The 14978-nt window shown below is 45.6% G+C and overlaps 1 protein-coding gene across 1 annotated transcript; it reads left to right on the forward strand.

Annotated features, from left to right (window-relative positions):
- Nucleotides 1-196: 196 nt before the first annotated feature.
- Nucleotides 197-13475, forward strand: ZNF12 (zinc finger protein 12). The gene is made up of 6 exons (XM_068969516.1): nt 197-390; nt 1850-1914; nt 8746-8872; nt 9374-9469; nt 11626-11730; nt 11836-13475. The coding sequence occupies exons 2-6, from the start codon at nt 1900-1902 to the stop codon at nt 13473-13475; spliced, it is 1983 nt and encodes a 660-aa protein (XP_068825617.1). The 5' UTR covers nt 197-390; nt 1850-1899.
- The last annotated feature ends 1503 nt before the right edge of the window (nt 13476-14978 follow it).

Below are 14978 nucleotides of genomic sequence, written 5' to 3' on the forward strand. Positions count from 1 at the left end.
TGCGGGACTGGAACGCCGTCTGGCAGGGCTGGCATCCAGCGGACGCGGGCTGTGCACGCGAGGGTTCTCGCGGGCCGGGCGGAGGCTGGAGCCGAGACCCCGGATCTCGAGCCCCGGAGCCCTCGGGCTGGGTCGGAGAGGCCGGGCGAGCGGCGGCGACGGCTAAGGAGCGGCGGGGCCCGGTGCCTACCGTCTGCAGCGCACGACACGGTGAAGCCTCGGGAACGACGCTGGCCTGAAGGGATCTTGTCCCGTAGGCCCAGAGCTGGCTCCTCGGGCCCAGAGGCCTCGGGAGGCGGAGAGGAGGGACTCGGCGAGAGTAGCGCTCCGCAGGAGCAGTCCCCGGCCGGAGCCTGGGGAGCCCGGAGCCGGTCAGCGAGTCTCGAAGAGGTAGGTGGTGCGTCTGCGGTCTCCAGGCGGCTGTTGATCCTGCGCCCCTCGGAGAGCAAGGCTTGGGGAGCCCACTCCGGACCCCACGAGAGAGCGACTGAGAAGATTTGACCGCTTTACCGGGGTCGAGAGGCCGGGCTAGAGGGCAGGGCCGGCTGCTCCGCTGGGGCTCCGCTGGGGCTTGTGAGTTCTGGGTGTCCTGGGGCAGTGGGGGCCCCAGGCTTGGCCCGGACGTGCCGCGTCCACCCCTCCCTCCATCCCCGAGGCCCCTCCTCCTTTTTCTCTCTCGCCTTCTAGCGATCCTGCACGTGTCTCTCAAGGCTCATCAGCACTTGGTTCTGTAATCTAAGCCTCCGCTGACACGCCACGCCCCCTTCCTCCGCGGGTTCTGCCTGGTGGACGCACCGTGTAGTTAGTGCGGGATGAGTCTTCTTCGAGGCGTCTGTCCCGCTGCCTCAGATGAGGGAGGAGGTGACTGGGCCTGAGAAGGGAGGTGACTTGTCCCAGGTCATTGGGTCTGCAGGTGGGATCGTTAGCAAGATCAGACTCCAGGGGAAAGTGCTCTGTCAGCTTCTTAATAAGAGATCTTTTTTGAGCATTGAGTTTCAGTTCAGTTCAGTCGCTCAGTCGTGTCCGACTCTTTCAAACCGCATGAATCGCAGCACGCCAGGCCCCCCTGTCCGTCACCAACTCCCGGAGTTCACTCAGATTCACGTCCATCGAGTCAGTGATGCCATCCAGCCATCTCATCCTCTGTCGTCCCCTTCTCCTCCTGCCCCCAATGCCTCCCAGCATCAGAGTCTTTTCCAGTGAGTCAACTTATCGCATGAGGTGGCCAAAGTACTGGAGTTTCAGCTTTAGCATCATTCCTTCCAAAGAAATCCCAGGGCTGATCTTCAGAATGGACTGGTTGGATCTCCTTGCAGTCCAAGGGACTCTCGAGTCTTCTCCAATACCACAGTTAAAAAGCGTCAGTTCTTCGGCGCTCAGCCTTCTTCACAGTCCAACTCTCACATCCATACATGACCACTGGGAAAACCATAGCCTTGACTAGGCGGACCTTAGTCGGCAAAGTAATGCGTTTAAGTTTGTACAAATAAGTCAAAGACTGAGCCTCGCCTGAGTGTATTGCGTTACTCAGAGCATCCTGTGGATTTTCTGATCTTAACAGAATTAGTAAGAAAACTGTAATTGTTTATTGTTACTATTTTATATTTAATGATGGAAGTTTACTTTAGTAGGATTCGATGTTCATCCACTGATGAAAAAGTGTTTTCCCGCAGTACCGTAATCATGTGGGAATTACAGGCCTGTGGGTTTGTCCTCAGTCTCTGTTCTTCTGAGCCCTGCTGGAACGTGAAAGGGCGTGTTTCCCACAAGTGTCTAGTGAAGTGCTGGGCAGGGCTCGTTCACACTAGCTCTTCTTGGGTCGCCTCACTACCTGCATTTCCTCCTTCAGGTCCACCTCTGCTTTCACAGTCCTGCAGGTTATTCCGAGAGCAGCGGAAAATGAATCAATCTCTGGTGAGTTTTGCTGTTTACTTATTTACTCCCTACTCCGTTCTGTAGGCTTCCCTCCTGGCTCAGATTGTAATGAATCTGCCTGCAATGTAGGAGACCCGGGTTTGATCCTTGGGTCAAGAAGATCCCCTGGAGAAGGGAATGGCAAACCACTCCAGTATTCATGCCTGGAGAATTCCATGGATAGAGGAGCTTGGATTGACTCCAGAGAGCAGCTAGCACTTTCACTGATTTGTAATAACACTTTAGGAGGCCCAATAGTTCAGAATTTAAAATGGAAAAGTAGGAATAGGTAAAAGATAGGGTTAGACAAAGCATAGAGAGCAGGTCAGCACCAAGTGTTTCTGGCAAGTTCTATGGGTAGATTCCAGGATCCTCCAGAGGTCTTAAAGTCACAGAACAAGCCTTGAGTTCTTGACATTCATTGCAAAAAGTGACAAACACCATCTATTGCTTGCCTTACATTGTCCTTTCCAAACACTTATCCTTGGGTGATAAAGGTTTCCTTGATGTGATATGTGGTGGAGGATGGGTGAGGGAATCAAGTCAGGGGGACTTGGGGCTCCAGCTGGATGGCAGTCTGGCAAGGGGGAGGCCTCAGTGAGTTCCCGCTGCTGCTGGTCCTGGGCCCCAGTATGTAGTGCACGTCCATGCCCTTGGGTTTTTTCTCAGTCATGAGTGAGGTTGAGAATATTTTCATAGGTTTAGAAGCTGTTTCTTTTTTTTAATTAATAGACTTTTTAGAACAGGTTTAGGTTTATGGGGAAATTGAGCTGACAGTACAGAGTTCCCGATAACTGTCCCTCTTGGTTTCCTCCATTGTTGTCATCTCACACTTGTGCGGTGCATCCTCTCAACTGTTGATACCTTATTATCACCTGGAGTCCGTAGTTTATATTAGGGGTCACTCTGTATTCAGGTCTTGACAAATGTGTAGTGAATGACCTTCAGCCACCAAAGAAGTACAGTATAGAACTGCTTTGCCACCAGAAACAACCCAAGGCACCTCCTGTTTGTCTTTCTCTCTGCCCCCAGCCCCCAACAGCTGCTCATCTTATTACCGTCAATGTATTTTTGTCTTTTACAGAATGTCACGTAGTTGGAATCGTACAGTATGTGGTCTTTTCAGACTGGTGTGTTTTTCTTTTTGTATGAAGGGCCTGTTCATGTCCACACTCCATCTTCCTGTCTCAGCACTGATTTGTTTTGCTTGTCTTATTGACTAACAGAGTAGCCTTAAGTGTTTAGGAGTCATGTTAGTGAACATTGTTTTCCAAGTTTTTTTGTCTTTTTACTTGATTTTCCAGCAATAGCATATAATTCTTTAATTTTTTTCATTTTGAGAGGTTGAATACTATTCATTTTTTAAAATTTCTCAAAACCACAAGATTCTTAGTCTTATCCACACAAGTGAATAGGAGCACCCTCCTTGGTCACTACTGAAGTACAGCTTCTTTCAAGGAGGTGGGTGGAGGTGGGGAGAGAGGAATTCATTGGCCTTGTGCTTCTCTTCTGGCTCTTGCTTTCTCTTTCCTGTTCTGGGCACTGCGTCAGCCACTCTCTTGCACTTGGTGAAGACTTTTAATGTGTGGACCCCCCAGTCCTCAGGGGGCAGACGCAGGTATGTCTGGTGACGTCTAGTTGGAGTATGGGCTGAGTTCTGGAAGATTTGCTGTTGCTCTCTGAGACAGGCTTCTCCAGGCTAGACCAGGGCAGTGCTGTACATATCCTCTGTCTGCCTTGGGCAGTGACTCCTTCTACTGGTGTGTCTCATCAGCAGCAGGGCACCCTCAGCCTTCCCAGGCCTGCAAAGTCTGGGTCCCAGTCATCTTGGCATGTAGAGCTTGGGGTCAGGGGACAGGAGCCATTCTGCACCTTCAGTTGTTCCACATGAATAACTTTGATTTTCAGTCAACATTAGGAGTTCATCATTGTCTCTGATAGACCCTGAGCTTGACGAGGTCGTTTCCTTAACCTCTTCTGAACCACTCCTGTCTCCATGTTCTGTTGAGAGCTGCTGCTGTTGCTGCTAAGTCACCTCAGTTCAGTTCAGTCGCTCAGTCACATCCGACTCTGCGACCCCATGAGTCGCAGCACGCCAGGCCTCCCTCCCCATCACCAGCTCCCGGAGTTCACTCAGACTCACATCCGTCGAGTCAGTGATGCCATCCAGCCATCTCATCCTCTGTCAACCCCTTCTCCTCCTGCCCCCAATCCCTCATCAGAGTCTTTTCCAATGAGTCAACTCTTTGCCTGAGGTGGCCAGAGTACTGGAGTTTCAGCTTTAGCGTCATTCTTTACAAAGAAATCCCAGGGCTGATCTCCTTCAGGATGGACTGGTTGGATCTCCTTGCAGTCCAAGGGACTCTCAAGAGTCTTCTCCAACACTACAGTTCAAAAGCATCAATTCTTCAGCGCTCAGCCTTCTTCACAGTCCAACTCTCACATCCATACATGACCACAGGAAAAACCATAGCCTTGACTAGACAGACCTTTGTTGGCAAAGTAATGTCTCTGCTTTTCAAATATGCTATCTAGATTGGTCATAACTTTTCTTCCAAGGAGTAAGCATCTTTTAATTTCATGGCTGCAGTCACCATCTGCAGTGATTTTGGAGCCCCCCAAAATAAAGTCTGACACTGTGTCCACTGTTTCCCATGCAGTGATGGGACCAGATGCCATGATCTTCGTTTTCTGAATGTTGAGACTTTTTAGTTCCTCTTCACTTTCTGCCGTAAGGGTGGTGTCATCTGCATATCTGAGGTTATTGATATTTCTCCCTGCAATCTTGATTCCAGCTTGTGCTTCTTCCAGCCCAGCGTTTCTCATGATGGACTCTGCATATAAGTGAAATAAGCAGGGTGACAATATACAGCCTTGACGTACTCCTTTTCCTATTTGGAACTAGTAGTTCCATGTCCAGTTCTAACTGTTGCTTCCTGACCTGCATATAGGTTTTTCAAGAGGCAGGTCAGGTGGTCTGGTATTCCCATCTCTTGAAGAATTTTCCAGTTTATTGTGAGCCACATAGTCAAAGGCTTTGGCATAGTCAATAAAGCAGAAATAGATGTTTTTCTGGAACTCTCCTGCTTTTTCCATGATCCATCGGATGTTGGCAATTTGATGTCTGATTCCTCTGCCTTTTCTAAAACCAGCTTGAACATCTGGAAGTTCACGGTTCATGTATTGCTGAAGCCTGGCTTGGAGAATTTTGAGCATTACTTTACTAGCATGTGAGATGAGTACAATTGTGTGGTAGTTTGAGCATTCTTTGGCATTGCCTTTCTTTGGAATTGGAATGAAAACTGACCTTTTCCAGTCCTGTGGCCACTGCTGAGTTTTCCAAATGTGCTGGCATATTGAGTGCAGCACTCTCACAGCATCATCTTCCAGGATTTGAAATAGCTCAACTGGAATTCCATCACCTCCACTAGCTTTGTTTGTAGTGATGCTTTCTAACGCCCACTTGACTTCACATTCCAGGATGTCTGGCTCTAGGTGAGTGATCACACCATCGTGATTATCTTGGTCGTGAAGATATTTTTTGTATAGTTCTTTTGTGTATTCCTGCCACTTCTTAATATCTTCTGCTTCTGTTAGGTCCAGACCATTTCTGTCCTTTATCAAGCCCATGTTTACATGAAATGTTCCCTTGGTATCTCTAATTTTCTTGAAGAGATCTCTAGTCTTTCCCATTCTGTTGTTTTCCTTTATTTCTTTGCATTGATTGCTGAGGAAGGCTTTCTTATCTCGTCTTGCTATTCTTTGGAACTCTGTATTCAGATGCTATGCTTATATCGTTCCTTTTCTCCTTTGCTTTTCACTTCTCTTCTTTTCCCAGTTATTTGTAAGGCCTCCCCAGAGAGCCATTTTGCTTTTTTGCATTTCTTTTCCATGGGGATGGTCTTGATCCCTGTCTCCTGTACAGTGTCACAAACCTCATTCCATAGTTCATCAGGCACTCTATCTATGAGTCTAGTCCCTTAAATCTATTTCTCACTTCCACTGTATAATCATAAGGGATTTGATTTAGGTCATACCTGAATCGTCTAGTGGTTTTCCCTATTTTCTTCAATTTGAGTCTGAATTTGGCAATAAGGAGTTCATGATCTGAGCCACAGTCAGCTCCTGGTCTTTTTTTTTTTTTTTTTTGACTGTATAGAGGTTCTCCTTCTTTGGCTGCAAAGAATATAATCAATCTGATTTTGGTGTTGACCATCTGGTGATGTTCAGCTGGTGCAGAGTCTTCTCTTGTGTTGTTGGAAGAGGGTGTTTGCTATGACCAGTGCATTTTCTTGGCAAAACTCTATTAGTCTTTGCCCTGCTTCATTCCGTATTCCAAGGCCAAATTTGCCTGTTACTCCAGTTGTTTCTTGACTTCCTACTTTTGCATTCCAGTCCCCTATAATGAAAAGGAAATCTTTTTTGGGTGTTAGTTCTAAAAGGTCTTGTAGGTCTTCATAGAACCATTTAACTTCAACTTTTTCAGCATTATTGGTTGGGGCATAGACTTGGATTACTGTGATATTGAATGGTTTGCCTTGGAAACGAAGAGAGATCATTCTGTCGTTTTTGAGATTGCATCCAAGTACTGCATTTCGGACTCTTTTGTTGACCATGATGGCTACTCCGTTTCTTCTAAGGGATTCCTGCCCGCAGTAGTGGATGTAATGGTCACCTGAGTTAAATTCAGCCATTCCAGTCCATTTTATTTCACTGATTCCTAGAATGTCGATGTTCACTCTTGCCATCTCCTGTTTGACCACTTCCAATTTGCCTTGATTCATGGACCTGACATTCCTGGTTCCTATGCAATATTGCTCTTTACAGCATCGGATCTTGCTTCTATCACCAGTCACATCCACAACTGGGTATTGTTTTTGCTTTGGCTCCATACCTTCATTCTTTCTGGAGTTATTTCTCCACTGATCTCCAGTAGCATATTGGGCATCTACTGACCTGCGGTGTTCCTCTTTCAGTATCCCATCATTTTGCCTTTCATGGGATTCTCAAGGCAAGAATACTGAAGTGGTTTTTCATTCCCTTCTCCAGTGGACCACATTCTGTCAGACCTCTCCACCATGACCCGCCCATCTTGGGTGGCCCCACAGGGCATGGCTTAGTTTCATTGAGTTAGACAAGGCTGTGGTCCTAGTGTGATTAGATTGACTAGTTTTCTGTGATTATGGTTTCAGTGTGTCTGCCCTCTGATGCCCTCTTGCAACACCTACCGTCTTACTTGGGTTTCTGTTACCTTGGACGTGGGGTGTCTCTTCATGGCTGCTCCGGGAAAGTGCAGCCGCTGCTCCTTACCTTGGACGAGGGCTATCTCCTCGCTGCCGCCCCACCTGACCTTGACATGGATTAGCTCCTCTAAATGCTTCAGTCGTGTCCGACTCTGTGCAACCCCATAGACAGCAGCCCACCAGGCTCCCCCGTCCCTGGGATTTCCAGGCAAGAGTACTGGAGTGGGTTGCCATTGCCTTCTCTGTCTGTTGAGAGTACCTGAACCTTATTGGTTTTAACACACTGGCACTGTTTTGTAATCTTTTCTGGGCAATTGCATAAATTTAACAGACCCATTACGTTTAGTTATTTAAGTTTACTTCTATGTTTTCTGATTCATTCTGATTTGCAGAGTGACGAGATACACAGTAGATAATCAACAATAATAGCGGGTATTGAAAAGTGTGTTATGTCCAAAGAACTGTGTTAAGTGCTTTCCGTGAAAGCGCCTGTTTGGTACTGATCTGTGTCATGTGACAGGCACCATTATTGTCTTTATTCTAGAGGTGATGGTACAGGAGGAAACAGGCTGTAATGACTGTGTGAGTGTGAGTGTTTGTGAATTTACTCAGAAGATCCGCACTCACAGGTCTGGGTGTGGCAGTTTCCAGTTCTGTTGTGTGCTTTGTGCCCCTCATCAGGAGTAAGTGAGCTCCGTCCCTGGAAGGCGTTGGGGGATGAAGGGATTCCAAGTCCTTGGCTGGGCATTAGGGCGGGATGAAATAAGCTGTTTCCAGTAGCTCGAGGAGCAGGCCAGGGTCAGGTCGAGGGAGGCTTATCTCTGTAGTAAAATATGGAACTGGGATGTGCTGCCTGGCTTGCTCATCACCTTGGTAACTGTGGTGAATACTACAGCTCGGCTCCTTCTGTGAGTTGTAGGAGGAGGTCAGGGCAGGAACAGAAGAGATGCTTGGGCTGGTGATAAACATTGGGAAATCTTGAAGTGTAGAAGGTTATTAATGCCTGGAGAATACCCATGGACAGAGGAACCTGGGAGTCTACAGTCCATGGGGTCGCAAAGAGTTGGACACGACTGAGTGACTAAGCACAGCGTGCCACAGCGCAGGTTATTAAAGCCATGAGACAAGATGAGATCACCATCAAAGCCAAGGGTACAAGAGAAGAACTGAGCCCCAGGGGCCTATGATGACTTGAGGATGACTCAGAGGAGAGCAGGGGCCAGTGAAGGACCGACCGGGGAGGACAAAGGAGAACCAACCGACATTATTAATGTTCTGGAAGCAGAATGAAGGAGCGCAGTGCATCTTGGGTTTGCACACTGCCCTCAGGCCTGTGCTACTCGAGGGCACAGGCTCTGTCTGCTGGTCTCGTCCTCAGGACTCTTGCTGGCTCACAGTGTAAGGCTGTATTTTCTTTTTTTCCTGTACATTGAGCAAACTCACAGCAGTGTATTATATTTATTTTCCTTCCGTAAGGCCCATAATATAGAAAAGGTACACAGTGTAAACTTGACCAGTGACCTGGGTGAGCTCTTGTCCCTGTGTATCTGCTCCATGTCACCCAGTTCCCACTACGGTGCCATTACAGGGGTCAGTGTCATTCAGGGACGTGGCCGTGGACTTCACACAGGAGGAGTGGCAGCACCTAGACCCTGAGCAGAAGACGACCTACAGGGACGTGATGCTGGAGAACTACAGCCACCTCATCTCTGTGGGTGAGGAGAGAGATAAACTAGATTTCCCTCTGACTTAATGATTTTAACTTTGAACTTGTGGGCTTCCCAGGCGGCACAGTGGTAAAAGAATCCACCTGCCAATGCAGGAGATGTAAGAGATTCAGGTTCGATCTTACAAAACTGAATTGGGTTGGGAAGATCCCCTGGTGTAGAAAATGGAAACCCACTGCAGTATTCTTGCTTGGAAAATCCCATGGACAGAGGAACCTGGCTATCTGCAGTCCATGGGGTTGCCTAGAGTCAGCTGACCAAGCATACACACACACAGACACACACACTTTAACTTTGAACTTGACAGAACAACTGGAACCATCTGGGGTACCAGGTATTGTATGTGGTCTCTACCTCTGGGTAGGTTCTGATTCCGGCACAGCACCAATGGCACTTCTCTCCTGTAGCTCGTAAGCCAGCCTTTTGCTTACATGACAGATCTGGAAGCCCAGCAGCCAAGTTCAAGTTCTCTCTTGTATCTGTTAACAGGGTGTCACATTATCAAACCGGAAGTCATCACCAAATTGGAGCAAGGAGAAGAGCCGTGGGTGGTGGAAGGAGAATTCCTGCTTCAGAGTCACTCAGGTGTGTGTGTGGGGGGTGGCAGTAAGGAGGGTGATCACTCAGGAGTGTTTTTCGCTGGAGCTTTTTAATGGTGCCAAACCTGAGAAGTGACTGAAGAGAGTTGTTCTTGCACTCCAGCAACTCGAATCTTACTCCCTAAGGCTTTTTACTTCCCCACAGCAGCTTGTGTTGGTAGAGCTTCCCACTCTGGCTTCTGCTCTGAATCAAAACCTGCTTGCTTCCTTCCTCCTCTTAAACCTCAGAACTTCTTATGGCATTTTGTTGGCAGGCATATATATAGTCTGTCATTAGAGAATAACTCCTGACTCTCCATGTTCTCATTAGTTTCCTTCTTCTTTCCCGTGAAACGCCTCAGGCTTGTTTCTATCCCTGGCTTCACTTCTCACTTCTCTTTCTTTGAAGTCAGAGTTCACAGCCCCATCCTGTGCATAAACCAGTGAACTCAGTTCACCTGTGCTGTCCTAATGACGGCACTGGTCATTTCTGCTGGAGTTTGGTGACAGCATCACAGGGTCTCCCTATTCCGCCTGATGCTCGCTTTCATCTTGTCTCTTACTTTCTGTTCTGTCGGCAGTATCTTGAATCATGTTGTGTCTGAGCAGGTGCTCAGTCAAGTAGGAGACAGAAATGAGTCCTGATTCATTTACCACCTCCACCCTGCCCCCTCCAGAAACATCCCTGAAGGGTCTGCCTCACCCTCTGGTCGTTTATTCCCCAAGCTCTTCAGAAGGTCTGAAGAGTATCTAAGGTATTTATGTAAGGCATTTATTTAAGGTATTTAAGTATTTATAATCTCAGGTATTTAAGGCTTTTATGTGTTTCATGCTGCTCTGTCTACCTGTTCCTGGTTCATTGTTTCCTGAGAGCTGTAGCTGCTCCTCCATTCTCATTGGATCTGCAAGATGTGTTCCCCTGACTTTTGAATCCATCTTATCAATAGTCTCACAGGATGAGCCTACAGCCATTCTCTGTTGATTCCTAAAGGCAGTTTTAAAGTCCTCTTCCTTTCAGAATCATGCAGTATTGTCCCTATGTTGCCCAGAAATTTTAATTTTGTATTGTTTGCTGAAACTCTGGCTAAACTTCATTTGATCCACACTTCTAAAGTCTCTTCTGTTTCACTGAGGTGTGGGTTATTTGTCCAGATTACACATTCTATAAGTCTGAAGTCAAGTTTTCCCTTTCAGCTCTAATACCAGTCTCTTCCTTCCCTCGACTTTAACTCCATCTCAAGGTGATGCTTTAGGAAAAAAATCTAGGTCTGATCAAGAAGTCTGTTGACTGTGTTTTTTACTTGGGTTTCTCCACCCATCCTCCTCAAGTTTTGATAGATTCTGAGGAAACCTATCTTTTCTCAGGTTTTTGCCTCAGGAAAGATAGATTTTGAGTAGATCAAAGGCTGGAAGTCAGGCAAATTTAGTAAAACAACAGGAGCAGAGACTTGCAATTGAATATAAGCTAGGGCATATTGGTACCAAACCATCTCAGTGTAAGTGGTAGCACCTTGGACTCTGCTCTGTGTCTCCCCACGATATGAAGCGACTTGGTGTGAAATGGAGACCTCTTGCACAGTCCTCCTGGTCCTTGTGCAGCAGCTAAACTCATTGCTCCCCTGTCAGTTGACCTGTTTGCTGTGAGCCCTTTCATATCTAAGAATCAGGCATTTATCCAACATCCTCTATCTTCAGATCATTGTTCCACATTTTTACCTTCTGTACCCATTTTTGAATAAAATTTTGAAATATTAATGTGTGCATGTACTCAGTCATGTCTGACTCTTTGCAGACATGGACTGTAGCCTACCAGGCTCCTTTGTCCATGGCATTTCCCAGGTAAGTGTACTGGAGTGGGTTTCCATTTCCTCCTCCAGGGCATCTTTCTGACCCAGGGATCAGACCTGTATTTCCTGCACTGCAGGTGTATTCTTTATCACTTGTTTTTATCAGCTTTCTTCACCGCTGGAGATCATGGAGCTTGTGTGTGTGCATGTGCAAGTTTATTCCAAACCAAAATAAGGGGGGAAAATACACTTGGAATGGTTTTCACCTGTCCAAGGAGCTAGCACCTGTGCCACAATGAAATGCTTGTGTACAAATCACATGTCATTTCTTACCTAGGAAGTTGCATAAAAATTGGTTAATCTTGCCTCTTTTTAGAAGTCTGGAAAGTTCATGATCTGATGGAGGGAAGCCAGGAAAATGAAGACAAACATTCAAGGCAAACTGAATCCATTAACATCAAAACCCTGCCTGAAGGGAGAGGTAATGGTCTTGGTAAGACTTGTAATGTGGAAACAAGCCCTGTTCCTTCAAGAAAAAGATCCTATCAGTGTGATTCATGTGAAAAGAGTTTAAAGTCTATTTCAGAATATATTAGTAGTGATGGCAGCTATACAAGAATGAAACCTGATGAATGTAGTGCTTGTGGGAGATCACTTCTCCATGTGAAGCTTGAAAAAACTCATCTCGGAGATAAACCTTATGAATTTAACCAAAACAGGGAGGCTTATGCTCTAAATGGAGAAAGTATTTATCAGAACATTCACATTTTGGAGAAACCCTTTGAATATATCGAATGCCAGAAAGCCTTTCAGAAGGATACAGTGTTTGTTAACCATATAGAGGAGAAGCCCTACAAGTGGAATGAATCTGAAATAGCCTTTCTCCAAATGTCAAACCTCAGTGTGCACCCAACAACTCATTTGGAAATGAAACCCTATGAGTGCAATGCATGTGGGAAATCCTTCTGTAAAAAGTCCAAGTTTATTATCCACCAGAGGACTCACACAGGAGAGAAACCTTATGAATGTAATCAGTGTGGGAAATCCTTCTGCCAGAAGGGCACCCTCACTGTCCATCAGCGAACACACACAGGGGAGAAGCCCTATGAATGTACTGAATGCGGGAAAACCTTCTACCAGAAGTTACACCTCATTCAACACCAGAGAACTCACTCAGGAGAGAAGCCCTATGAATGTAGCTACTGTGGAAAAGCCTTTTGCCAGAAGACACACCTCACACAGCACCAGAGAACACATTCGGGAGAGAGACCCTATGTTTGTCATGACTGTGGAAAAACCTTCTCCCAGAAGTCAGCCCTTAATGACCACCAGAAAATTCACACAGGCGTGAAACTCTACAAGTGCAACGAGTGTGGGAAGTGCTTCTGCCGCAAGTCTACCCTCACCACACACCAGAGGACACACACGGGAGAGAAGCCCTATGAGTGCAACGAATGTGGAAAGTTCTTCTCTCGGCTGTCATATCTCACTGTGCATTACAGAACTCATTCAGGAGAGAAGCCCTATGAATGTAACGAGTGTGGGAAAACCTTCTACCTTAACTCAGCCCTCATGAGACACCAGAGAGTCCACACAGGAGAGAAGCCCTATGAGTGCAATGAGTGTGGAAAGTTATTCTCCCAGTTGTCGTACCTCACCATACATCACAGAACTCACTCAGGGGTGAAGCCCTACGAATGTAATGAATGTGGGAAGACCTTCTACCAGAATTCTGCCCTTTGTAGACACCGGAGGATACATAAAGGAGAGAAGCCCTATGAATGTTACATATGTGGGAAGTTCTTCTCACAAATGTCATACCTCACGATACATCACAGAATTCATTCAGGAGAGAAGCCCTACGAATGTAACGAATGTGGGAAAACCTTCTGCCAGAATTCAGCCCTTAACAGACACCAGAGGACACACACAGGAGAGAAAGCCTATGAGTGTTACGAATGTGGCAAATTCTTCTCTCAGATGTCGTATCTCACTATACATCATCGAATTCATTCAGGAGAGAAACCTTTTGAATGTAATGAATGTGGGAAAGCCTTCTCTCGGATGTCATACCTCACTGTACATTACAGAACTCACTCAGGAGAGAAGCCATATGAATGTACCGAATGTGGGAAAAAATTCTACCACAAATCAGCCTTCAACAGCCATCAGAGAATTCACAGGAGAGGGAACATGAATGTACTTGATGTGGGAAGGCTTCTCTGAAGTCAGATCTCTCATAACGTCGCAGAACCCTCTCCATATAATGAATAAGTAACTCCTACCATCCCAAGTTGGAGAGTTCATACAGGTGGGTGTGAACAAACCTGTGAGTATTTTTCAGACTTGGAACCTGAAAGTTTGCAGGTTGGAAACCACAGCTGTAACTAGCCCACATGACATGCTGACAGGAGTAAAAAAATCTATCAGTATTTAAATTGGACATAGTTTCACTATGAATTCAAACTTTTACATATCAGGGAATTCAGATCAAGGAGATATCAAGGAACATGGAAAACATTCTGTTGAAAATTATGAAACTAAAATTTGTTTCTGATAAAATGTCAAGCTTTTGTGAAAAAGAAAGAAACCACAGAGGATGGTTGTTTTGAATAAACATGCTCCTTATGTACATAGAAGCTGTAAAATCGCTGGGTAGCTAATTAAGATGGCAGCATGGCAACATTAAGCTCACACATGAGTGGATCCTGAGGGTGTTTGGGTGTTTCTGTTTGCTTTTTAGGATGCTGCATTACAGGAGTTGTATGTTCGGCTTGAATCATGTTAGAAAAGGCATTGTATCCTTATTAGAATAATTTCTAAGGTATTTTAAGTAGCACCACTATGCTAGCATCTAAATATGTATAGATAATGAACTAATATTTGAAAAATATGAAGTATACTTCTCTTTGTGCTCTTCCCTGGCATTTATAAATGGATTTTATCATTGTTAATGAATTAAGTCTTCCATAAGAAAACCAATGTTTTTAATAGTGTTTTAACTGTATCTGAATCAGCAAGAGATAAAAATCTGTGCATAAAGTAGAAAATTGCATAGATAATTTAAAATAGTTAATGCCACAAGTCTCTGTAGTAAGGGACAGCTGTAGGACTCATTGCAATCAGTATGGTTTAAAAAAATGTACTTAAAATAGTCTCGTTTTAATCTATTTTTTTTCACTTAGTTTTATATTTAGATGCCTTTGTAAGTGTAAGTGTGCAGAGCACATGTACTATGTAACCTAGAAATTAACTGTATTTTTATTTGATACGGTGGTGTTTTTAAGCACCATGGTTTGTTCCTTCCTGAATGGATTGAGAGAGCAGGTTCATACGGGTTGTAGCTGGTGTTGCTAAGTGACCAACCTAGTCACTCATTCCTTGTTTTTGGCTGCCTGAGTCTGGGTATCCATTCCTGTTGATGAAACGGGATAAATCCTGATTAGTTTCAACCAATAATGATAATCCCTTTCTCATAGCCAGTAATTGGTTTAGAGTATTTGGAGGACCCCATTCTAGACAGGTAAAGGAAATATCTTGAGCAGGTTATTTCTGGAAAAGGTTTCTTCAAAGGTTCAAGGAATCATGCCAGGTGCAGTGGGATCCTGTTCAACGTTTCCTTACCTGGCTGTGTCTTTCAACGATGGTTATAATTTGTGCATGGCAGAGCAGAAAGTCTGGAAGAACCTGGGACCTGGATGATGCTCTTGAGCTACCGAACCAGCCAGC

Source organism: Capricornis sumatraensis, chromosome 3, assembly GCF_032405125.1.
Source record: "Capricornis sumatraensis isolate serow.1 chromosome 3, serow.2, whole genome shotgun sequence".
In the NCBI taxonomy this organism is placed as follows: domain Eukaryota; kingdom Metazoa; phylum Chordata; class Mammalia; order Artiodactyla; family Bovidae; genus Capricornis; species Capricornis sumatraensis.